Source organism: Scyliorhinus torazame, chromosome 11 (genome assembly GCF_047496885.1).
Source record: "Scyliorhinus torazame isolate Kashiwa2021f chromosome 11, sScyTor2.1, whole genome shotgun sequence".
In the NCBI taxonomy this organism is placed as follows: domain Eukaryota; kingdom Metazoa; phylum Chordata; class Chondrichthyes; order Carcharhiniformes; family Scyliorhinidae; genus Scyliorhinus; species Scyliorhinus torazame.
Window position 1 is genome coordinate 63659592 of NC_092717.1, and position 25116 is coordinate 63684707.

The window sequence follows — 25116 nt, forward strand, 5'->3', positions numbered from 1 at the left end:
GCTGGGGGCTAGCAATATTTGGAGTAGTGGACGAACCGGGAGTGCAGGAGGCGAAAGAGGCCGGCATTCTGGCCTTTGCGTCCCTAGTAGCCCGGCGAAGGATCTTGTTAATGTGGAAGAAGGTGAAGCCCCCCAGCCTGGAGGCCTGGATAAATGATACGGCTGGGTTCATAAAGTTGGAGAGGATTAAGTTCGCCTTGAGAGGGTCTGCGCAGGGGTTCTACAGGCAGTGGCAACCCTTCCTAGACTATCTCGCGGAGCGTTAGAGGAAGGTCGGTCAGCAGCAGCAGCAACCTTGGGAGGGGCGGCGGGGGGGGACTGCCTGGGAGGGTGGATGAGCAAGAGATAACATGAAGGGTTGGGGAAACTGGCACGTACGGGTGAGGGCCAATGTATAAAGCTGTGTAAGTATATCATTTTGCCATGTATATATCTTGCTCTGCGCGATTTCTCGTTTTTTTTTGTTACGAGCGGGGGGGGGGGGGGGGGTTATTGTTTGTAAGCGAGAAAAATTGTGTGAAAAAACTTGAATAAATATATTTTTTTTTTAAAAAGAAAGACGGAGGTTGAGGGGGGACCTCATTGAGGTCCACAAAATCATGAGAGGTATAGACAGGGTGGATAGCAAGAAGCTTTTTCCCAGAGTGGGGGACTCAATTACTAGGGGTCACCAGTTCAAGGTGAGAGGGGAAAAGTTTAAGGGAGATATGCGTGGAAAGTTCTTTATGCAGAGGGTGGTGGGTGCCTGGAATGCATTGCCGCCGGAGGTGGTAGAGGCGGGCACAATAGCGTCATTTAAGATGTATCTCGACAGATGCATGAATGGGCAGGGAGCAGGGGGATACAGATCCTTAGAAAACAGGCGACGGTTTTAGATAGAGGATCTGGATCGGCGCAGGCTTGGAGGGCCGAAGGGCCTGTTCCTGTGCTGTAATTTTTCTTTCTTTCTGATACAACCCAGCACAATAAATCGCCACTACAGTACTCGCCAAGGCTTCAGTGTCTTTTAGTTCACCTCCAGTCTTTATTCTTTGTGTTCCTTGTCCAGGTGTAAACATACCACCATCGCCCTCGGCGGCTCGTTCGCTCGGGGCTTCTTCGCGAGGGCTCTGTGCGCTCCATCCACGTCCAGAGGCCGAGGGAACGCCTGAGCCCCCATCAACTTCTCCAGCATGTTCATCACATAGGCCGTCGCATCCGATCCCTCACTGCCTTCGGGGAGGCCGACGATTCTCAGATTCGGCCTCCTGGACCTGTTATCCAAGTCCTCCAGCTTCTCCTGCATTCTTTTCTGGCGGTCATTCATCAACTCCACCTTGGTCTCCAACACGGTTATGTATTCCTTGCGCTCAGACACCTTTTTCCCCACCTCCTGGATCGCTTGTCCGTGGGTCTCTTGATTCAGCACCACTTGATCAATTGAAGCCTTGATCAGGTCCAGCGTGTCCTTCTTAAGCTTGGCGAAGCAATCTTCAAATAACTTCACCAGCTGCTCCGTCGACCACTATGCCATCTCCCCACGGCCCTTACTCTCCGCCATGCTTTCCCGCGTCTTCCTTGTAGGACTTTGTCTTCTCCCACGGCCACTTCTGGCCCAATTCTTCATACACTGGAGGGGGATTTCTCCTCACTGTCCCACTCTTCACCGATTTATCCCATAAAATCCAGAAAAAAATTGGGGAAAAAGGTCCAAAAGTCCGTCACAGGCAGGAGCTATCATTTTTTAACTAACCACTTTACTGCCTAATTTCCATGGCTTCTCATATTTGCTGTTATTATTTCTATTAGGTGGAGACAATTAATTTAGATGCATTAAAATTCAGCTCGACAGCTCCATTGATTGTGAAAGCTGACAGCAGCTTTGTTTTTCAAACGTTATCTGTGCCATTCATGCAGAAATCAACCACATGCACTGACATAATTTTTCGACCATCATAAATGATGTAATTCCCGAGTATCACATCAGTCGCACTGATCATGTGTCAGAAGATGTTACCCAAGTTTCATAACATCTCTACTATTCTCCATCTTGTTTTCCACCTTTAAGCCGCTCCTTAGAACCTCTCTCTTTGACCAAGCATTTAGTTATCTGACCTAATGTATCCCTGTGCCAATTTTGTTTTGCAATGTTCCATTGTAGGGCAATGGGACATTCTATTATGTTAAATTGGCTGCATAAATATACGTTCTTGCAGTAATTCCCTACAAATCCTTAACTAAGCCTTGCAGGAATTCTCACCAAGGCACCTTGAAGAATTATGTTACCAAGATTCCTATAGCCAAAGAAAAGAGATAATTCTGTCTGGGTGGAATTAAAATCCAGGAAACCATGAAATTGTGTCTTAAACTATTGAGCTATCGAAATCCAGAAATCTATAGATTCATCACAATTTAATGTATATATTTTCTGGATTTCCTCAGAGGCAGGCACTGACAATGTTTCTCTAACCAGCTGCTGAAGTATATAAGAATGCCTGGGATTAATGTCCTTTACCTTTTGCTTCCCTCACTGAGGAAGTCCAGTCAACTGTTTCTGGAATGTGTAAGTGAGATTCAACACACTTCCAAGGAGAATTGATTCGCTGAAACGGATGGGTGTTGTGTGATGTGCAATTGAAGCTCAAGTGTGCTCTTCATAGTCTGCCATTCATTTCACTTCCAATTACACACATAAATCTTATGGAGAACAACAAAATTCAATCATCTAAATGGCTAACTGTAATAACCTTGGCTCACCAGCTTGGTATGATAACATACTATCTTACAAAGTCTTGCAGCTTCTGTGGGTGCCAGTCAGCATCCAGAATCGATCCGAGACAAAAGCCTGCGCTTGCTCATGTGAACTCTACACCCTGGTCCCGATTGGGGTTTCTGGATCATGTGACCCGATCGGCCGATCACCCCTTTAAAGGGACCAGATGACACATCCCTCCCCCTCCAAGTCCTCTTATGCAATGGTAATAGTCCAATTACATAGACCCCAATAAATTTAACATTTAACACATTCAACCAGTCCATCATAGATTTAGTCTCACTGGCAGAGGGAGGTAACTCCACCGACTTGAATGCTTTGTGCTTTGGCTGGCAACTAAGCCTCATCCGTTTCTGCGGTGACAGCAGGTTCTCCTGTCACAGGTTGACAAGTTACTTCACTACGAGGTGAACCAATTATGTTTCCTGCAAGCAATTTGTGGACAATTCTCCTCCACATAAGGGGTCCATACGTTTCCTGACAATTCTATCTTGTACATTTTTACTTCAGAAGACAGCTGTCCTGTCTTTGCTACAACAACTCCTGGGACCCAGCTTGATCCGCTTTAAGACCTGTCTTGAAGGTTTGGACTACTCGTTCGACCAGTCCATTGGATGCTGGTGGTATGGCGCAGTCCGGAAATGCATTATATCATTCATGAAGATGAAATTCTCAAACTCAGCAGTCGTGAAGTTTGTTCCATTATCCGACACGATTACTTCAAGTATCCCATGGGACGCAAAACACTGATGCAATTTCTCAACTGTGGCATGCAATGTCGTAAACTTCATTTGAACACTTCCATCCACTTCAAATGGGCATCTACCAGGAGCAAAATCAACATGACCAAAAAAAGGTCCCGAATGTAACCAGGCCATTTCAAAGGGTGCAAAGGGGCTGTAGCAGGCAACCTCTGTTGCACTGTTGCAGTGCTTCACTAATCTCTCAATACTGGCATCTATGCCAGGCCAGCAAACATAATTCCTGGTGAGCATCTTCATTTTTCACACCTGGATGGGCACTCTGTAATTCAGCCAACTCCCTTTCTGGTCCAGGGACAACTATTCTTGCTCCCTAATGTATGATGCCATCTTCACAACATAAGTAATCTTTCCGAATACAATATGGCTTCATCTCTTCAGACACTGGCTCGTAGGTCCATCCTGATAATATTTTGTTCTTCACTTTGAACAAAGCAGATCTATGCTGGTCCAACACTTGATTTGCTCCGCCAAAACTGGAAACGTATCCAAGAAGTTTAGTATCAGGGCAGCACGGTAGTACAAGTGGATAGCACTGTGGTGTCACAGCGCCAGGGTCTCAGGTTCCATTCCCGGCTGGGTCACTGTCTGTGTGGAGTCTGCACGTTCTCCTCGTGTCTGCGTGGGTTTCCTCCGGGTGCTCCAGTTTCCTCCCATAGTCAAAAGACGTGCAGGTTAGGTGGATTGGCCATGATAAATTGCCCTTAGTGACCAAAAAGGTTAGATGGGGTTATTGGGTTACGGGGATAGGGTGGAAGTGAGGGCTTAAGTGGGTCGGTGCAGATTTGATGGGCCGAATGGCCTCCTTCTGTACTTGCTGGTTTAGCACAGTGGGCTGAATAGCTGGCTTGCAATGCAGAACAATGCCAGCAGTGCAGGTTCAATTCCCGTACCGGCCTCCCCGAACAGGCACCGGAATGTGGTGAGTGGGGGCTTTTCACAGTAACTTAATTGAAGCCTACTTGTGACAATAAGCGACTATTATTATGTTCTATGTTCTATCACAATTTCCTGAGGTACTGTGGGGTGCTGCACTCTCAGGCAATGGAAGGTGACTCAGTGGGTCCATATTCTATCTATGCATTCCACGCCGGCATTGGAATGTCTCTCATATTCTATAAGATTAATGCCCAATGCTGGATCCTTGCTGATACGATTGGCGGAATAGTCCTGTCTTCCTTAAAAAGACCCAAAAGTGGATTGTGGACAGTTACAATTCCTTCCATGCACTTGCTGTTGGAACTTCTTTGCTGCATACACAACAGCCAATCCTCCTTTATCAATCCGAGAATAGATAAATGTCAACCTCGGAGAGGGTTCTGGAGACACATCCCATAGGTCCTTCAGACCCAACATCCATTTAATGAGACAAACGTCATTGATGCCTTACGGAAAGACGTCACAAGTTAATACCATTTTGCGGAATCGATTTGAGACACAAGTCCCTGTTTGCTCGGGTGAACCCCCACCCTGGTCACCCAATTGAGTTTTACGGGTCACAGAATCAGAATCATAGAATAATACTGTGCAGAAGAGGCCATTTGGCCCATCGGGTCTGCACTAGTACATGAAAAACACCTGACCTACCTACCTAATCCCATTTGCCATCACTTGGCCCACAGCCTCTACCACCCTCCCAGGCAGTGCATTCAGAGAGTCGTGAACACAGCCCAGTCTTGAACCTGCCTCCCATCCATTGACTTTATCTACACCTCCCGCTGCCTGGGGAAAGCGGGCACCATAATCGAAGACCCCTCCCAACCAGCTTACTCACTCTTCCAACTTCTTCCACTGGGCAGGAGATACAAAAGTCTGAGAACACACACGAACAGATTCAAAAACAACTTCTTCCCCGCTGTTACCAGACTCCTAAACAGCCCTCTTATGGGCTGACCTGATTAATACTACACCCCTTTGTGCTTCACCCGATGCCGGTGTCTATGTATTTACATTGTGTACCTTGTGTTGTCCTATTATGTATTTTCTTTTTCTTTTCTTTTATTTTCATGTACTTAATGATCTGTTTGAGCTGCTCGCTCAAAGAACCTGCCCAAAACCTTGTTCAGATAGCAAATTGATCTTGAAAGTGATTGATCACATTTAAAAAAATGGTGTCTGGTTACTTTCTTCGCTGAAATACCTTTCTCCTGTTTCTTTATTCAACCGAAAGAGGATCCATATAACTTGACTAGCAGTGACTTGACTACAAAACTAATTTCTAAAAAACTTGAAAGAAATGATGAAATATTCCATTCATTAAATGGTGGCCTTGGCATCACAAAGCAACATTATTGCTAAATAATCTTGCTTGCCTGTGCATTTTACAAGGCTCTGCCAACTTGAATGAATTATTAGTTTACTGCCTGGATTTAAGTGTCTATGATTATGTGACAATATAATTTTAAATCTCACTCTTCCAACTTCTAGGTTTATATCACTCTTAGTTAACTAAAGGCATGGTGGCACAGAGGTTAGCACTGCTGCCTCACAGCACCAGGGATCTGGGTTCAATTCCGGCCTTGGGTGACTGTCTTGTGTGGAGTTTGTACTTCTCCCAGTGTCTACGTGGGTTTCTTCTGGGTGCTCCGGTTTCCTCCCATGTCCCAAGATGTGCACGTTGCCATGCTAGAATTGCCCCTTAGTGTCTAATAGTTAAGTGGGGATAGGGCGGGATAGTGGGTCTGGTATTTGAGAGGGCCGGTACAGACTTGATGGGCGTAATGGCCTCCTTCTGCACTGTCGAGATTCTATGACTCCCTGACCTTAACTATTGTGGCTGTGTTGCCAAGAATTGCAGGAGGGTGATACATGATGACCTGTCAATTCATTTTCAACATTTTCCTGCAAGAAAATTTTAAGTCTTCTCAACACTTTGCCTTGATTGGCTTGCCAAATTTCAGGAAATGCGCAGATGAGTTACAAGTGTCATGCAATATTGCATTTGGACCGAGACCTCAGCTCTCACGGTTTGCAGCACACAATAAGTGTTACATTTGAATAATAACAGCAATGTCACTGTACAAATCCTGTGGGTTGATTCCTTCAATGAACAGTCACACGGCAAGTACTTCAGAGCACTATGAGCATAATAATAATACTAATAAATCGCTTATTGTCACAAGAAGGCTTCAATGAAGTTATTGTGAAAAGCCCCTAGTTGCCACACTCCGGCGCCTGTTCCGGGATGCCTGTACGGGAATTAAACCCATGCTGCTGGCGTTGTTCTGCATTATAAGCCAGCTATTTAGCCCACTGTGCTGCATATGTACAATAGTGGCCACCCTTAAAAATTAGGGGGCAGAAATTTATGGGCTGTTTACCCATGATATATTTTCCACTCCTCACTAAGAATACTGGACGGAATTTTGCATTTTTTTGTCAACTCAGGCAGGAAAAGTGGTTTGTAGCCGGTCTGTTTCACTACCAGCTTATGTTTTGATATGGGGTCAAAAACAATCCTGTAGACAGATCCCACGATGTCACGGTGATAGAGCAGGCTCTGAATGAGCCCATCACGCCAGCAACATGGCCTTCCAGAAATAGAAATAAGAAAAAGGGACCCGGACACCACCCCGCCTCCACATACACCGCCCACCAGAGAATTTCTCTCCTCCATCCTCGTGGACATGGGGAAGCCCCCTCCGCAGACCTCCTCATCGAATGCCCTTCTCCCTGGCACTGTCCAACCATGGCTCTCCCTCTCCTAGGGTTGTACTTAACTCTGCACCCCCAGCGGGTTCATTTCACCAGGTCTCCGTTCGTCAAAGGCCGTTATAAACTCTGCAGGCACTGGGTGGGGTATTATCTAACATGGGGAGGAATAATAGAGCTGGGAGGCTCGCTAATGATATATTCTCATGGAGTTGCGACGTTTCATGGCACGAGCACTAATATGTCATTGGAAATGGGCAGGGACAATTGGAATGGGAAATACCGATGGCGGAAAAGCTGTTTGGGAGTTCCCATTGGATCCTCCGCCCTGCCGCCATGCCCGCACACCCCGAAAATGCGGGAAGAACTTCTGCCACTGCGCTACAATATTTCTTCTTCAGAAGTTCATTTATTTCCTATTTTAATGGACGCTTTAGTTCTTTTTGAAAAATGTGGGTTAACATGCCTTCTGAGGTGAGAGGCAGACAAATTTAGAGGGAAGACATTTATGTAAAAGTCTGGAAAGTGTGCCATTACCAAAACATCCCTTGTCAGGAAGCAGCAGTTCTTCGTTCTTAGCTTTGCCTCACTGATTGATTAACTGAGAATCCCATATATATTCATCAACAAGACAATCTGTGAATAGTACACATGTTTGAAGTATCACCCAAACTCTAGGAAATAAATTACAGAAACCTCGAACAAGATGAAAGTCAATATTATAACATATCTATTCTCCAAATAGTCATCTTCATACTGGCTAGCAACCATGTATTATGTTTTATTTACTCCCAAAATGTCTTCTTCTTTTGATTTTTTTGATCATTACTACAATAAATATTAGTTTTCAGTTACTCCAGTAGATACTTTTCAAACATTAATACAAAAGCCTGGAAGAACATGGGGAATTCTTGACAGCTACTGCTCCATTCATATTCATACAGAACCCCTATCCGTTTCAACTTCAACTCCAGCTCCGGCTCCTGCTTTTGGAAACAACTCAGTAGGACAGGTACCTGTTGAAAGGAGAGCTGAGTTTCCTGACTAAACACATATTTTCCAATACAAACAGAAGTTTACATATTGCATTAAGCTTTAACTTCTCCATGTTAATTTGGTTGTTAAATGAATACCCTGGAATACAGGTCGGCTTGTACTTGAGTGTCTTACCTATCTGGGACTGAGCCACCATGGTTGAATTGCGATCACAGAGTGGAGAAAAAGGAAGTCCCATTTCGGCCTCTTTGTCACCCTGCAATGCCAATCAGACGAAATGAAGAACTGAACTTTATCAGCTGAATGGTCTCACATCTGGCTGCATAAATAAGGTTTAGGAATATCCCTAAACTGCGATTGCTAAACCTCATGCATGCTAACCTGCAAACATAATGTAAATCTTCTAGTCTCTGCATCATCAAAATCTAGACTTATTGGAAGTCCTTTGGAACACAAAAAGGCCTGGATTTTCCAGATGGCAGAGTCACGTCTCCCATCATCCGAAGAGTTGGCAGGATCCCCAACTGCCCTCCAGCCAATGTGCACTCAGATGAACATTGATTGGTTACAGGTAAGACTACAGTCCTTTGCTTGGGAGGAAGTCCAACCATCGAAAGCTGCTGGCCAGACTCAGAACCTTGCCAACCTGTCTGAGCCTAAATGCAGGTTCCAGAGGACAAGGTCCCAGGGCAGGGAGGGTAGGGAAAGCCTGCGGGTTGATCGGGATATCAGGGGAGAGGCCAGGGTGGAATGATGATCCAGAGGCCTTTCCGGTCTTCCCCCAAAGATGTTCAATGTTCTCAGCAGCCTCATAATTGGCTGGGTGGGAAACAGCCTTTAAGTGGCCACTTAAGGGCCTCAATTGGGCAAGGGTGGGTTTCTCACTTGAGGCCTTGACCAGTCCAGTATAAAATCACTGTGTGGTCAGGATGAACGGGAACCCAAAAGTAAGCTCATCCCTGCAATTTCATTCCCTCCCTCCCCACCCATGCCACCTAAAATCCAACCGATGAGGGAGTGTTTAATCCAGGCCATGCAGTGAAATTGTCCTGGAAATTTAAACTTCCAATGGATTGATTTTGTCTGTTCTGGACCCTATGAAAATGTCTCTTAGAGTGTTGGAAAAAACTTGGACCAGATAAACAGGACTTACCTGGATACTTAGCCAGGAATTGTTCCGCTGCTTAATTTTTAGTCCAGTTCGAAGATCAGCCAGTGTATATAATATATATTTAACCCCCCCCCCACCAATCTTATCCACCTTTCCTTAACCTTTCTCCTCTTTGCTTCCCCCTTCCCCTCCCCCCATATCTACAGTTTACCCTCTGATGTTAGTTTCTCTGCTGTTTGGCCTTTCACATCTTTTGTTCTCTCTGTGGACTGCCATTAGCACTCTTTCCCCTTGGGTTTCTGTGGCCATTAGCACCCGGTTTCCCTGGGTTTCTGTGGCAATGACTCATCTTTCATTCTCACTCCACAGTATAAATATTTCCCACTTTCTCTGTCTGTTTGCTTTGACAAAGAGTAATCGGACTGGAAACGTTAGCTCTTTTCTCTCCCTACAGATGCTGCCAGACCTGCTGAGATTTTCCAGCATTTTCGCTTTCGTTTCAGATTCCAGCATCCGCAGTAATTTGCTTTTAGCCAGTGTAACCACACTGAGCACCACAACCCCAATCAACCCCTGACCTGACCACGAGCCCCCCCCCCCCCCCACCCCCGACCCAAACGCCCGCTCCAAACCGAGCCAACAACCCCTTAACTTCCATCGCCTGACTATCCTCCATCTGACTAACCCCCGACCATACCCGTCTATCACCCACTTGACCCCCGCCTGACAAGACCACTGACCCGTTCATCTAACCACCCTCCGACCCTACTATCACCCAGTTAATACTCCACCGATCCCAACCAACTACCCTCAACATGATTAACCTCGACTCAACATGACTGCCCCCCATCTAATTACCCGTTTGATCCGACCCAGGTACCGACCACCATTCGCACCTGACTACCCCCCACTCAAGGACTCACACACACATTCACTAGCCCACTCACCACTCAAGTATTCATTTCTTAATCCACTGAAAAACATTTAAAATCTTTCCTCAATGTAGCAGCTAATGTTGAAAAAGGGGAGCTTGACCTCTCTTTGCCCTTCTTCTCCTGTGCTCAACTGTCTTCCACAGCGATGGCTACACTGACCCATTGCTGTTGCAGACGGGATCCGGAACCCAGCTGTAAGTGTGCAGAAAGGTCAGTTTGCAGAAATCTTTGCAAGTGGCGGCAATGCGCACAACATCAGTGCTGACTGTAAGGTCTGGGATAATGTCTCAACTATTACTCCAGTGTCAAGCTTTCTCTGTCAGGAATGTTACAACATTCAATATTTAAGAGCAGTTAAACCACCTACAAACATCAAAATCATTCTCAGTAACATTAGAACCTAAAAGCGGTCAATTTAATTTCTTTATAATCTCATCAGAATAAAGTCACAACCTGCAGGAAGAATTCCTCTAACAGTGCCATGGTCCAGCGATGATGCATCTCCCAAGCTTTAGTGGGATGACTGATATCAGCAGTGTGCAGCAATATTGAAAAGGCCTTTGGTTTTTCAATCCTGCAAGTTAACATAACAGTGATAGAAATGACCAGTTTCAGGCAATTACAAATTTAGTGTAATTTCACCAGTGTGTTCAATGATTATGGAAAGCACAGGTTATGTGACATATGTTTGCAAGAAATCATTCTTTAACTGATGATGAGAACACATATCAGGAACTGAGTCAATGGAAAAGATGTGTGTTTCCCTGGTCTGAAATGTTGAAGCTCCCATTGCACATAGCTCTGTATCAGAGTTAAATCATTGGCACCTTTTAAAGTACAGGAGACCTTTTCTTTTCCTTTGAGCATAAAATACCTGCATTCTATGTGACATAATAGATTCCAAAATTCTAAGAGACTACTTTTGCAAAGTTTGGCCGATATATACATATATATACAAAGGGATTCGGGGATATGGTGTACGGGCCGGAGAGTGGAGCTGAGTCCACAAAGATCAGCCATGATCTCATTAAATGGCGGAGCAGGCTCGAGGGGCCAGATGGCCTACTCCTGTTCCTAGTTCTTATGTTCTTATATATATATATATATATTCGCTAACACGAATAATGGCGAGGCTAATTGCACTTAGTTATTCATATGCAAATAATACAGAAAATTCCAATGAGGAGCAGATATTTTATTAAATGCAAATGTCCAAAAGTTGTTGTCCAAACTAAAATGCTCCATCAGTACCTTCGTAAAAGCAGCATCTCGCTATCTGCCTCACCATTGGATTGCATTGAAAAGCACATAGTTGTTGTATTCATACAGCAGGCGCAAATTTCCCGAGGGGTTAATTCTTGTTTTTTCAAGTGCAAATATCCTTTTAATAATGTGATACCAACTGGCTAAAAATGTCTCTGGTACTGAAAATCAACTAATCAAACTGCGTCCCAGAGACACTCGCCTCAATTGGGCACTTTAGCAAAGAGACGACTGGGGTACTATTTGGTGCGCACCACAAACACAAGTGCTGTGGCACATCAGGTGGAGGCAGGATCCCCCAAGGGGGCGGACGGTCGGAGGGCGGCCCGACCCCAGGGACTAGCTGGCGTTCGGAGAGGTTTCAGGCTTCTGAAAAGAGTGGTCCAATTGATAGTGGGGATGCAGTCACAGAGCCGGCGCTGCATGAGGGGTTATAAGCAACCATCCAGCACCTGCAGTGCAGATAGAGGAATCCAACCATCTTTGCTTCAGATTGGAGAGTTGCTAAATAGAAAACTCTTACTTTGCCTTTCTGTTTTTTTCTCACAATCTTAACCTTAATCCAGTCTTACTCTCCCTTTATTTCTCTTTCTGTACTTGATTTGACATTAAATTCAACCACTCTAATTGACATGGAATTCTCAGCCCTTCCTCATTCTTTCAATCCCGGTTGATTGCTCTCTTCACTCTGGTCTCACATGGCCAGGTTCCCTCACTGCACAGTTATCATTGTAGACCCAATGGTCACATGATGACACAGCTTCTTAAAGGGCCACAGGGCGCCAGTGATTGGAGAACAGCACTACCACAATCAGTTTCATAGAATCATAGAATTTACAGTGCAGAAGGAGGCCATTCGGCCCATTGAGTCTGCACCGGCTCTTGGAAAGAGCACCCTACCCAAGCCCACACCTCCACCCTATCCCCATAACCCAGCAACCCCAACCAACACGAAGGGCAATTTTGGACACTAAGGGCAATTTAGCATGGCCAATCCACCTAACCTGCACATCTTTGGACTGTGGGAGTGTTATAACCTGCCTACTTACCATTGGCTGGGGACTAATGACTATCCCACAATCCGGTGGGAGTATGAGCTTCCCCAATGAGGGGGGCGCAGAAACCACTAGTAAACTCCTAGTATAAATAAGTTGGCCAGTTCAGGAACCAGCAGGAAGGAGTATGTAGCAAGGGAAGTTACTGCTACTGTTATGTATAGATGTTATAGTAAATAAATGTTATTACTTTGTATCCTTAAAACTTGTGCTGGATTCTTCGTGGCCCTTACAAAACTGGCGACGAAGGTTAAAGTGAATAGCCGTCTACACTGCTGAAGCCACCTCCCTGGATTTTTGTTGGATACAGGTTGGAAGTTGTTTTCTATTATACCATGCCTCTGTACGGACGTTTGGATGTTTTTGATGCTGTGCTGGAAAGCTGGAACCAGGACACACAACGGATGTGTTAATATTTCCGGGCAAACAATATCACCGAAAATGAGCGCCAGGTGGTCATATTGCTCACCGCCTGCGGCCCGCATACGTTTGGGGTGATTAGGAGCCTTACGTACCCAGCTGTGCCGGACACCAAAACGTTTGATGAACTTGTGAATATAGTGGGGCAACATTTTAACCCAACCCCGTCAATGATAGTCCAGCGTTACCGGTTTAATACCACTGAGAGGACCCCTGGAGAATCCCTTGCCGATTTTCTATCCAGGCTACGCAGGATTGCGGAGTACTGTGACTATGGTGAGACCTTGTCAGAAATGTTACACAACCGTTTGGTTTGCGGTATTAACAATGCGGCCACCCAGAGAAAGTTGTTAGCGGAGACAACATTGACTTTTCAACAGGCCATTCAAATAGTATTGTCCCGAGAGAGCGCAGAGCGAGGAGTACAGGAGCTACGGGGAATGGAAGTGCATGCCTTGGGGCGCAACCCCTTCCATCCGAAAACGTCCCCCCGCACTCCTGCGGTACCTTGGGTGAGGCAACGTCCGGACCGACGCCAGTGGCCGTCGGACATTCCTCCCCGAAGGGAGCCTTCTCCAGAGCCAATGGATGAGGAGCCATGTCCGTGTCAGACTTGTAGGCGCCGACCCCATCGCGGATGGCGTTCCTGGGGGCGCCAGAGGCGCCGTCGTTCCGACCGAAACTGGGACCAGCCCAGGGGCCGTAACTGGGACCAGACAAGAGGCCGTACCTTCCATGTGGATGAACCTGCGGCGACTACTCCTGAGGACGTGGAGACGGAGGACGACTGCCTGCAGCTGCATTGTGTGGCAGCTCCCCGTGTGGCCCCCATTAAGGTGACAGCACGGGTCAATGGCCACCCGCTTGAGATGGAGTTGGATACTGGCGCAGCGGTCTCCGTGATCGCCCAGAGGACATTCGACTGCATCAAGCAGGGTATACAGACCCTTACATTAACCGACTCACAGGCCAGGTTGGCCACCTACACGGGGGAACCACTGGACATTGCAGGAACTACAATGCCCCCTGTTGTCTATGGACGCCAGGAGGGGCGTTTCCCACTTATCGTGGTGCGCGGCCATGGGCCCAGCCTGTTGGGTCGGGACTGGTTGCACCATTTGTGGTTGCAATGGCAGCACATCCTCCAAACAGTTTCTGAAGGGTTGACTGAGGTGCTAGGACGATACCCAGATGTATTCCAGCCTGGTTTGGGGAAAATAAAAGGGGCCGTAGCCCGTATCCAAGTTGAACCAGGAGCAATGCCGTGCTATTTCCGGGCACGCACAGTGCCTTACGCCTTGCTCGAGAAGGTAGAAGGGGAGCTCACTCGTTTGGAGAGTTTGGGTATTATCAGACCTGTCCGTGTTGCTGACTGGGCAGCACCAATTGTACCTGTAATGAAGCCAGATGCCACAGTTCGCTTGTGTGGCGACTATAAACTTACAGTGAATACAGTTTCCCGACTCGACCGATATCCAATGCCTCGCATAGAGGATCTCTACGCGAAACTTGCAGGTGGACTCTCGTTCACAAAATTATATATGAGTCACGCCTACCTGCAGTTGGAACTGGACCCTGCCTCCCGACCATATGTAACGATTAATACACACCGGGGCCTGTATGAAGATACACGGTTGCCCTTTTGAGTATCCTCTGCCTGTGCAATTTTTCAACGTGTTATGGAGGGCATTCTGAGAGGTTTACCACGTGTGGCTGTCTACCTAGATGACGTTTTGATTACAGGGACGTCGGAGCAGGAACATTTGGAAAATCTGGAGGCTGTCCTTAGACGCCTTTCGGAGGCTGGAGTCCGTTTACGTTGCACAAAGTGTGTATTTCAGGCAAAGGAAGTAGTCTACCTAGGTTATCGGGTGGAGTATTGAAAGTCAAAGAGATCTAGGAGTACAGGTCCACAGGTCATTGAAAGGGGCAACACAGGTGGAGAAGGTAGTCAAGAAGGCATACGGCATGCTTGCCTTCATTGGCCGGGGCATTGAGTATAAGACTTGGCGAGTCATGTTGCAGCTGTCTAGAACCTTAGTTAGGCCACACTTGGAGTATAGTGTTCAATTCTGGTCACCACACTACCAGAAGGATGTGGAGGCTTTAGAGAGGGTGCAGAATAGATTTACCAGAATGTTGCCTGGTATGGAGGGCATTAGCTATGAGGAGCGGTTGAATAAACTCGGTTTGTTCTCACTGGAACGAAGGAGGTTGAGGGGAGACCTGATAGAGGTCTAAAAAATTATGAGGGGCATAGACAGAGTGGATAGTCAGAGGCTTTTCCCCAGGGTAGAGGGGTCAATTACTAGGGGGCATAGGTTTAAGGTGAGAAGGGCAAGGTTTAGGGTAGATGTACGAGGCAAGTGGGTGCCTGGAACTTGCTGCCGGAGGAGATGGTGGAAGCAGGGACGATAGTGACATTTAAGGGACATCTTGACAAATACATGAATAGGATGGGAATAGAGAGATACGGACCCAGGAAGTGTAGAAGATTGTAGTTTAGTCGGGCAGCATGGTCGGCACGGGCTTGGAGGGCCGAAGGGCCTGTTCCTGTGCTGTACATTTCTTTGTTCTTTGACTGCGAAGGTCTGCACCCCATCGCAGAGAAGGTGCGTGCAATTCAACATGCCGCCGCCCCGACTGACACTTCGCATCTTCGTTCTTTTCTCAATCTCGTAAATTATTACGGGAAGTTCCTCCCCAATCTGGCAACTACGCTGGCCCCTTTGCACCTTCTGCTAAAGAAAAATCACACCTGGGTTTGGGGTCAGCCGCAAGAAACCGCTTTCCGGCGGGTAAAGCAACAATTGTCGTTGTCTGGGTTACTAACGCACTATGATCCTGGAAAGACTTTGCTCGTCACATGTGATGCATCCCCATATGGTATTGGGGCCATCCTGTCCCACAAGATGGAGAACGGGGCCGAACGACCGATAGCTTTCGCCTCCCGCACATTGACTGCAGCGGAGAAAAAGTACGCGCAGATCGAGAAGGAGGGCCTGGCAGTGGTTTTTGCGGTGAAACGCTTCCACCAGTACGTGTACGGCCGCCATTTCACTATCGTGACTGATCATAAGCCCCTGCTGGGACTTTTCAGAGGATAAGCCAATACCGCCCATTGCTTCTGCACGGATCCAGCGCTGGGCTTTGTTGCATGCTGCATACGAGTATTCTCTGGAGCACAAACCAGGTACGCAGATAGCAAATGCCGACGCACTGAGCCGATTGCCTTTATCGACCGGCCCCATGTCGACCCCCACGACCGGTGAGGTGGTTGCAACCCTAAATTTTATGGACACCTTGCCTGTCACGGCATCACAGATCCGTGAGTGGACCCAGACGGAGCCAGTCCTGTCAAAGGTTCGTCACATAGTCCTGTATGGTGGGCAGCATAGACAGTTCCCACGCGAGTTGCGGGCATTTTCCTCCAAGCTGTCAGAATTCAGCGTGGAAGACGGCATCCTCTTGTGGGGGACGCGTGTGATTGTCCCGGAAAAAGGCCAGGAGCTGATACTAACAGACTTGCACAATGGGCATCCAGGCGTGACCAAAATGAAAATGTTGGCCCGGAGTTATGTCTGGTGGCCAGGCCTCGACACCAACATTGAGAAGGTGGCCCAAAACTGCTCCATTTGCCAGGAGCATCAGAAGCTTCCGTCGGCCGCGCCCCTACATCACTGGGAATGGCCAGGGCGGCCTTGGGCACGCTTGCATGCAGATTTCGCAGGCCCTTTTCAAGGATCCATGTTCCTTCTACTAATTGACGCCCAGTCCAAATGGCTAGAGGTGCATAAGATGCAGTGGACAACATCCTGCGCAACAATTGAAAAGATGCGTTTATCGTTTAGTACGCATGGCCTCCCCGAGGTGCTGGTCACGGATAACGGCACTCCATTCACGAGTGAGGAGTTTGCGAGGTTCACGAAGATGAACGGCATCCGCCATATCCGCACTGCCCCTTACAACCCGGCTTCAAATGGGTTGGCAGAGCGCGCAGTGCAGACATTTAAAAGAGGCCTAAAGAAGCAGTCTTCCGGATCAATGGACACGAGACTGGCTCGCTTTTTGTTTACGTACAGGACCACCCCCCATGCAGTGACTGGGGTAGCTCCCGCAGAACTCCTCATGGGCCGGAGACTTCGCACCCGCCTTAGTATGGTTTACCCGGACATTGGCGCAAAAGTACGCCGCACACAAGAACGGCAGTGACAGGGATTTTCTCTGCATCGGCTGATTCGGCAGTTTGCGCCCGGTGACCCAGTGTTCGTTCGGAATTTTGCTGGTGGTGCCCAATGGGTTCCTGGTGTAATCTTTCGCCAAACGGGCCCTATATCTTACCAAGTGCAAGCCCAAGGGTCGTCTCCAGCGAAAACATGTAGACTACGTTCGGTCCAGAAGACCATCCCCTCAAAAGATTCCCCGCCCCCGGAGCTCATTTCAGCAGCCACAGAGACCAGAGAAGGTAGTCCTCACAATCTTCCACTGGTGCCTCACTCGAAGCCTGCGCAGGTCGTTACGGGACCGAATGGAGATAGAGACGCTGACATGGCGGTGGCAGCAGATTCTGACTCCGAGATGGAGACACAGGATGCATCAGAGGGGGAATCCTCGGGTCCACGGGCCGTGGATGTACAACCGTTGCGCCGTTCATCACGGAAGCGCCGGTCTCCGTCTCGTTGCACACCGCCTGATCCAGCGCCGTGTGCAAGTGGTGTCCAGCCTGCGGCCAAACGAGTCCGACGCCCTCCTTCGCCAGGGTCTTCGGTGGATTCCTTGGACTTTGGGGGGGAGGGATGTTATAACCTGCCTGCTTATCATTGGCTGGGGACTAATGGCTATCCCACAATCCTGTGGGAGTATGAGCTTCCCCAATGAGGGGGGCGGAGAAACCACTAGTAAACTCCTAGTATAAATAAGCTGGCTAGTTCAGGAACCAGGGGGAAGGAGTATGTAGCAAGGGAAGTTACTGCTACTGTTATGTATATATGTTATAGTAAATAAATGTTATTACTTTGTATCCTTAAAACTCGTGCTGGATTCTTCGTGGCCCTTACAAAAGGGAGGAAATCGGAGCACCTGGAGGAAACCCACGCAGACATGGGGATAGTGACCCAAGTCTGGAATCGAACCTGGGACCCTGCAGCTACGAAGCAATTGTGCTAACCACTATGCTACCGTGCTACCCACAGTTTATGCTGTGAGCTGAAGGACTCAGAGAGAAGTGTAACCAATGACAGACATTGCTAGGTGTCCTGCTGCAGAACAATCTGGTCCATTACCTGTGAAAATGTTGAAACAGTCAGGAAGGAGTAGAGATTTATGAAGATCAAAGCATTACAGTTACCGTTAAATATGTTATTTACTTCTTGTCAAGGGGATTGAGAATCTGAATGACTGCATTACCATTAACCCCAGCCACTGCTTAACACATACTAATAATACTTATTGTCAAAAGTAGGCTTACAAACTTCACTGCACTGAAGATACTGCGAAAATCCCCTAGTCGCCACAGTCCGGCGCCTGTTTGGGTACACTGAGGGAGAATTCAGAATGTTCAATTCACCTAACAGCATGTCTTTGGGACTTGTGGGAGGAAACTGGAGCATCCGGGGGAAACCCACACAGACACAGGGAGAATGTGCAGACTTCGCACAGACAGTGACCCAAGCGGGAATCGAACCTGCGACCCTGCCGCTGTGAAGCAACAGTGCTATTCACTGTGCTACCGCCATCACTCACCTACTTCCAATCTCAATTAGTCACAACTTCATAATTTCACCTCACTCCCAGGTACATATCATAACTTGTGCTGTTCAATCATGACAGCCACATTTCCCAAACACGATGCCTCACACTTCCCCTCTCTTGCAGGACCACGTGGCACATAACCAGAAGCAGGAGCAACTAACCAGAAGGGCCAGGCAAGGCTTCATCGATAAAACAGTAAGCAAGAAATGACTGAAGCTTGTAACAAAGGCAATATAATCTACTTAGGGGATTGTATTTTTCATATAAACTGGACAAACTAAAAAGGGCAAAGGTAGTCTGGAACTTAGGTTTTTTAGTTTTCCCGCAGCTTTCCAGAAAAAAATAATTAAAATGGAAATGTTGGAAATACTCAACAGATCTGGCAGCATCTGTGAAGATAGAAACTGAGTTAACCTTTCAGGTTGTGACCTTTCATCAGAGATATTGGCCATGTTATAGGAAGGATGTGTTTGCACTGGGGGGGATGCAGCAGCGATTCACCAGGATGATGTCTGGGATGGAACATTTACATTATGAAGAGAGGATGGATAGGTTTGGGCTGTTTTCGCTGGAGCAGAGAAGATTTAGGGGTGACCTGATAAATGTGTACAAGATTATGGACGTGATTCTCCGGAAAAATTTCGAAGTCTGGTTACGAGCAGGAATTACCGCGAGCTTCCTGGCTCTCGGCCCAGTGAAGCCAGAAACACAATTCAACATTAATTGGTCCACTGAACAAGGCCTCACAGGCTAATTATAGGCCAGTGAACTTAACTTCGGTAGTAGGGAAGATGCTGGAATCTATCATCAAGGAAGAAATAGTGAGGCATCTGGATGGAAATTGTCCCATTGGGCAGACGCAGCATTGGTTCATAAAAGGAAGGGCGTGCCTAACAAATTTAGTGGAATTTTTTGAGGACATTAACAGTGCGGTAGATAACGGGGAGCCAATGGATGTGGTATATCTGGATTTCCATAAAGCCTTTGACAAGGTGCCACACAAAAGGTTGCTGCATAAGATAAAGATGCATGGCATTAAGGGGAAAGTAGTAGCATGGATAGAGGATTGGTTAATTAATAGAAAGCAAAGAGTGGGGATTAATGGGTGTTTCTCTGGTTGGCAATCAGTAGCTAGTGGTGTTCCTCAGGGATCAGTGTTGGGCCCACAACTGTTCACAATTTACATCGATGATTTGGAGTTGGGGACCAAGGGCAATGTGTCCAGGTTTGCAGACGACACTCAGATAAGTGGTAAAGCAAAAAGTGCAGAGGATACTGGAAGTCTGCAGAGGGATTTGGATAGGCTAAGTGAATGGGCTAGGGTCTGGCAGATGGAATACAATGTTGATAAATGTGAGGTTATCTATTTTGGTAGGACTAACAGCAAACGGGATTATTATTTAAATAAAATATTAAAACATGCTGCTGTGCAGAGAGACCGGGGTGTGCTAGTGCATGAGTCGCAAAAAGTTGGTTTACAGGTGCAACAGGTGATTAAGAAGGCAAATAGAATTTTGTCCTTCATTGCTAGAGGGATGGAGTTTAAGACTAGGGAGGTTCTGCTGCAATTGTCTAAGGTGTTAGTGAGGCCACACCTGGAGTATTGTGTTCAGTTTTGGTCTCCTTACTTGAGAAAGGACATACTGGCACTGGAGGGTGTGCAGAGGAGATTCACTAGGTTAATCCCAGAGTTGAAGGGGTTGGATTACGAGGAGAGGTTGAGTAGACTGGGACTGTACTCGTTGGAATTTAGAAGGATGAGGGGGGATCTTATAGAAACATATAAGATTATGAAGGGAATAGATAGGATAGATGCGGGCAGGTTGTTTCCACTGGTCGGGGAAAGCAGAACTAGGGGGCATAGCCTCAAAATAAGGGGAAGTCGACTTAGGACTGAGTTTAGGAGGAACTTCTTCACCCAAAGGGTTGTGAATCTATGGAATTCCTTGCCCAGTGAAGCAGTAGAGGCTCCTTCATTAAATGTTTTTAAGATAAAGATAGATAGTTTTTTGAAGAATAAAGGGATTAAGGGTTATGGTGTTCAGGCCAGAAAGTGGAGCTGAGTCCACAAAAGATCAGCCATGATCTCATTGAATGGTGGAGCAGGCTCGAGGGGCCAGATAGCCTACTCCTGCTCCTAGTTCTTATGTTCTTATGTTCCTCGCCAGTTGATTTGCCGGGATCACGCTTGCCAGCCCCCCCCGCTAACAAGGTCAAGCAGCACTTAAGCTGCACTTGCTCAGCCAACTCCAGACACAATGGTGCTGGAACAGAGTTACCCGGAGCTGATGGAGAGACGAGGGAGCAGCGGGGACATTGAGAGGCGGATGTCAGCATCACTCCAGCAGAGTACCAGAAGCTGTGGACGCAGGAGATGTCACCGGCAATGCCTGGCACCGAGACCAACACTGCTAGGGTGGCGACCATGGTGGAGAGCTTGGTGCATTACGTCGGCACCATGAGCGCAGTCGGTGACAGCCATGACTGAGGGTCTCCGCAGAATGTCCGACTCGCTGAGGGATGTGACCCAGTACCAGGCTGTCCTAGATGAGATTCTGTGGGACATGTCCAGCTCTCAGATGGGAATGGCCGAGGCATTGTGGGGCTTGTCTCAATCGCAGGTGAGCATTGCCGAGGGGCTGCAGAGCATGGCCCAATCACTGGGGAGCATCGTCGACGGCATTGACATGATGGTGCGGACCATGGGGAACCACCAGGGCTGGCGGAGCCAGATGATGCAGGGCAGCCAGGCTCAAACCAGCTGCCCCTCCTTGCCAAGGTGAACCCCAGGCCCCGATGGGCACCGACCGGGAAGAGTCAACCATGGAGTTGCAGCGATGGCCACCAGCTCTCCTGAGTTCCACCCCTCTGATGAGGCCGTGTCTCGAAGTCAGCACACAGGATAGGGTGGCACAGCTGTGAATGTGCCGCTGACAAGTGAGCCGGGGCCCTCGGCCTCAGAGCCCTCAGAGTATGCCCACCAGGGGGCATAGAAGTCCACGGGATGAGGTAAGCAGCTGGCTGCCTCTACCTCCGATGTGCATCCTTGGCAGACACCTAGACGTATCGGTAGAGATAGGAGGGCCAAGCACGCTGAGGATCACTGAGGGCACCGAGGGAGGGGAGGATGGGGTGGGGGAGGAGGTGGGGGGGGTTTGAGGGGGTGGCAACATTGGAGATTGGGGACTTGTATTACACAACTTGTGTGTTGTGCACAACTTGTATGATGCCTCTGTCACATTCTTCCACAATGCGGGCCGACCTCCGAACCCTTGGCCAGTCTCTCCAGCCATCTCCCCCTCCCTGTGACACTCACCCACCCTCCGGCCGTGGACATGTCCCCGGAGCTGTGTCACATCCTCTGGGTGTTCTCATGTTGGCTGCTGCGTGTGTGGTGTTGCCTCCCGCAGTGTCCAGGCATAAAGGTGTGATTGGGATGCTGGGCGATGACTCCCACATGCTACATGGCCTGCCCACCCACGGGAATCCACTTGGGGTGTGTGAAGTGCTCACTTAATCACAATTGCCAATTCCCAATTAGCAATAGGCTTCAGCCGCACGGCCAAAGACCTCGGCAGTCTGTGGGAGTTATGGGTGATTGGTGGGGCAGACGGGCAGGGACAGGGATTGCCCCAGGAACAGGTGCACAAGATCGAGGAATTGGCGGTGCCGTGAGCGGTTGCCACCCGGTTCCCCCCACCCTCTTATGGCGGCCACTCCTGCGGAGGGTCCCCCCCCACCCCCACCTGAGGGTCCCCCCTTCCCCGCCAATCACAGGGGTGGCAATTCAAGCGCCCCCGGGCTCTTTGCCTATGTGCACAGGTGGCTACTCACCTCCTTGGCTCCCCACAGAAGCCCTTCCGCCAGGTTCACATTTTTCAAAAGGAGTACAATCGGCACCTCTGACATTCACAGTGACACCGCTGAATGACAGGAGGCCGTTGGATAAAGGGTGGCTCTCGTTAATTGTTTGGAAATAATGCTGAAGTGGTGATAACTGGTTTCTTGCCACGTTATGTCGAGATCCCGATTTTACCGACAGGAGCGGGCCAGTTTCATCACAAACTGTTTGCCACTTGGTACGGTTCTCATCTTTGGCCTCTCCCACGATTCAATGGTGTCATTTCGCTTGAGCGAGAGCGTACCGAGACCGGAGAATCGCACCCTAGTTGTGACACCATCACAGAGTTCCACGACAGCAAAACTGGCACCGCACTTGGACCGATTCAGCAACGGTTGTGGGGATAGCACTGAGGCCACCAGTTACCTACCCTCTGGTTGCATGAGTCGGACTGTCTAAAACTGTCGTTTTCCGTTTTCTCCCACAGGAGAAGGCCACCCATAACCGCCGGGAGCGGGTCAAGAAAGGAGGTGGACCTGTGGCCCCTAACCATGGCAGAGCAAAGGCCCCTGGATGTGGTCGGTAGCCCAGAGGAAAGGGAGGTCACCTTGACGGCCACTGGACCGGGTGTCCTCCACCATACACCTGCGGTGCCAGGTGTGGTATGATCTGGCAGAGATGTTGCAAGAACACTATTCACGACGCCCTATGCTGCTCTTGCTCATGTATTTACTTTGTTTGGCCCTTGTTCCGCCTGCAACTAATTAACATTTGTCAATGTACTATTTGTCAATGTACTCTGTTGATTATTCTTTTTGTCTACTATGTACGTACTGTGTACGTTCCCTTGGCCGCAGAATAATACTTTTCACTGTACTTCAGCACATGTGACAATAAATTAATCAATGAGCCAGTTTGTAAGGTGGTTGAGGTTCCAGTAGGGGAACATTTTGGGAGTAGTGACCACAATTTCCATAAGTTGTAGGGTACTTTTGGATAGAGATGAGGGTAACCCTCACATTAAGGTGCTAAACTGGGGAAAGGGAAATTACGATAACATTAGACAGGAATTGAAGAATTTGGTTTGGGTGTTGGAGGGTAAATCAACATCGGGCATGTGGGAGTCTTTCAAGTGACTGTTGATTAGGATTCAGGAAAGTCACGTTCCTGACAGAATGAAGGATAAGTGTGGGAAGATTAGGGAGCCTTGCATAACGAGGGATTTTTTAACCTCGTCAGAAAGAGAAAGGAGGTTTTTGTACAGTCTAGAAGGGTGGGGAGAGTCAAAATCCTTGAGGAGTATAAAGAAAGTAGGAAGGTACTCAAGCAGGAAATTAGGAGGGCTAGGTGGAGTCATGAAAAGTCATGGCAAGATTAAGGTAAATCCCAAACCTTTTCATTCATGTGTAAAAAGAAAGAGGGTGGCCAGGGAAAGGAATGGACCACTTAAGGACAGTGTGGCTGGTTTAGCACAGTGGGCTAAACAGCTGGTTTGTAAAGCAGAACAAGGCCAGCAGCGCGGGTTCAATTCCCGTACCAGCCTCCCCGAACAGGCGCCGGAATGTGGCGACTAGGGGCTTTTCACAGTAACTTCATTTGAAGCCTACTTGTGACAATAAGCAATTTTCAGTGGGGGGGAATCTATTGTTGAGCCAGGAGAAATGGGCGAGGTACTAAATGAGTACTTTGCATCAGTTCACCAAAGAAAAGGACTTTGTGGAAGGTGATGCTTGGGTAGGGTGTGTGGATAGTCTGCGTCATGTTGACATCGAGAAGGGTTTGGGTCTTTTAAAAGACATTAAGGTAGATAAGTCTCCTGGGCCAGATGGGATTTACCCCAGAATATTGAGGGAAGCGAGGGAGGAAATTACTGGGGCCTTAATTGACGTCTTTGTATCCTCATTGGCACAGGTGAGATCCCAGAGGACTTGTGAATAGCTAATGTTATACCGCTGTTTAAGAAAGGTAGCAGGTATAATCCAGGAAACTGTAGGCCGGTGAGCCTCACATTGGTGTTCGGAAAATTATTGGAGAGAACTCTTAGGGACAAGGTTTTTACCCATTTGGAAACAAATGGACTCATTAACAGCATGGCCTACTGAAACTTCAATCACCTGGCCAGGCTCATCACCCAGCACCAGGTATATGATGACCCCTTCCCGAGTTGGGCTATTTACATATTGTTTCAAGAAACCTTCCATGACGCTCCTTACAAATTCTGCTTTATCCATTTCTCTGGCAGTAAGTGTGTCCCAATCATAATAGGGGAAGTTAAAATCACCCACCACAAAAACCCTATTGTTTATGCATCTTTCCAATATCTGTCTGCATATCTGCTCCTCTATCTCACGCTGGCTGTTGGGAGGTCTGTAGTTGCGCTGGTCAAGGAGACACAGCCTGAGTGAGTGAGACACAGACAGAGTGAGAATTTGGTAATTTGGTGCAGTGAGGTAATTCGGTGAAGAGTGGGAGAAGGTGCTTTTTCCCGACTGTTTTGTTCTCTCTCTTTCTTCGGGCCTAATTTTGGGAGCCGTTCGTCGGAGGAAGAGCAGTCTCTGTGAGTATAAAAACCTAACGGTA

At 48.0% G+C, this 25116-nt stretch overlaps 1 protein-coding gene across 3 annotated transcripts in view; it reads right to left on the reverse strand.

The window, feature by feature from the left end:
• pde1ca (phosphodiesterase 1C, calmodulin-dependent a) overlaps nucleotides 1-25116 on the reverse strand; it is a 1198716-nt gene that overhangs the window by 475015 nt on the left and 698585 nt on the right. For all 3 annotated transcript variants that reach the window (XM_072467371.1, XM_072467370.1, XM_072467372.1), the window contains exons 11-12: nucleotides 10660-10780; nucleotides 8335-8416 (exon numbers count right to left, since the gene is read on the reverse strand). In XM_072467371.1, coding sequence (XP_072323472.1) covers nucleotides 8335-8416; nucleotides 10660-10780 — 203 coding nt within the window. The remainder of the gene's footprint in view (nucleotides 1-8334; nucleotides 8417-10659; nucleotides 10781-25116) is intronic.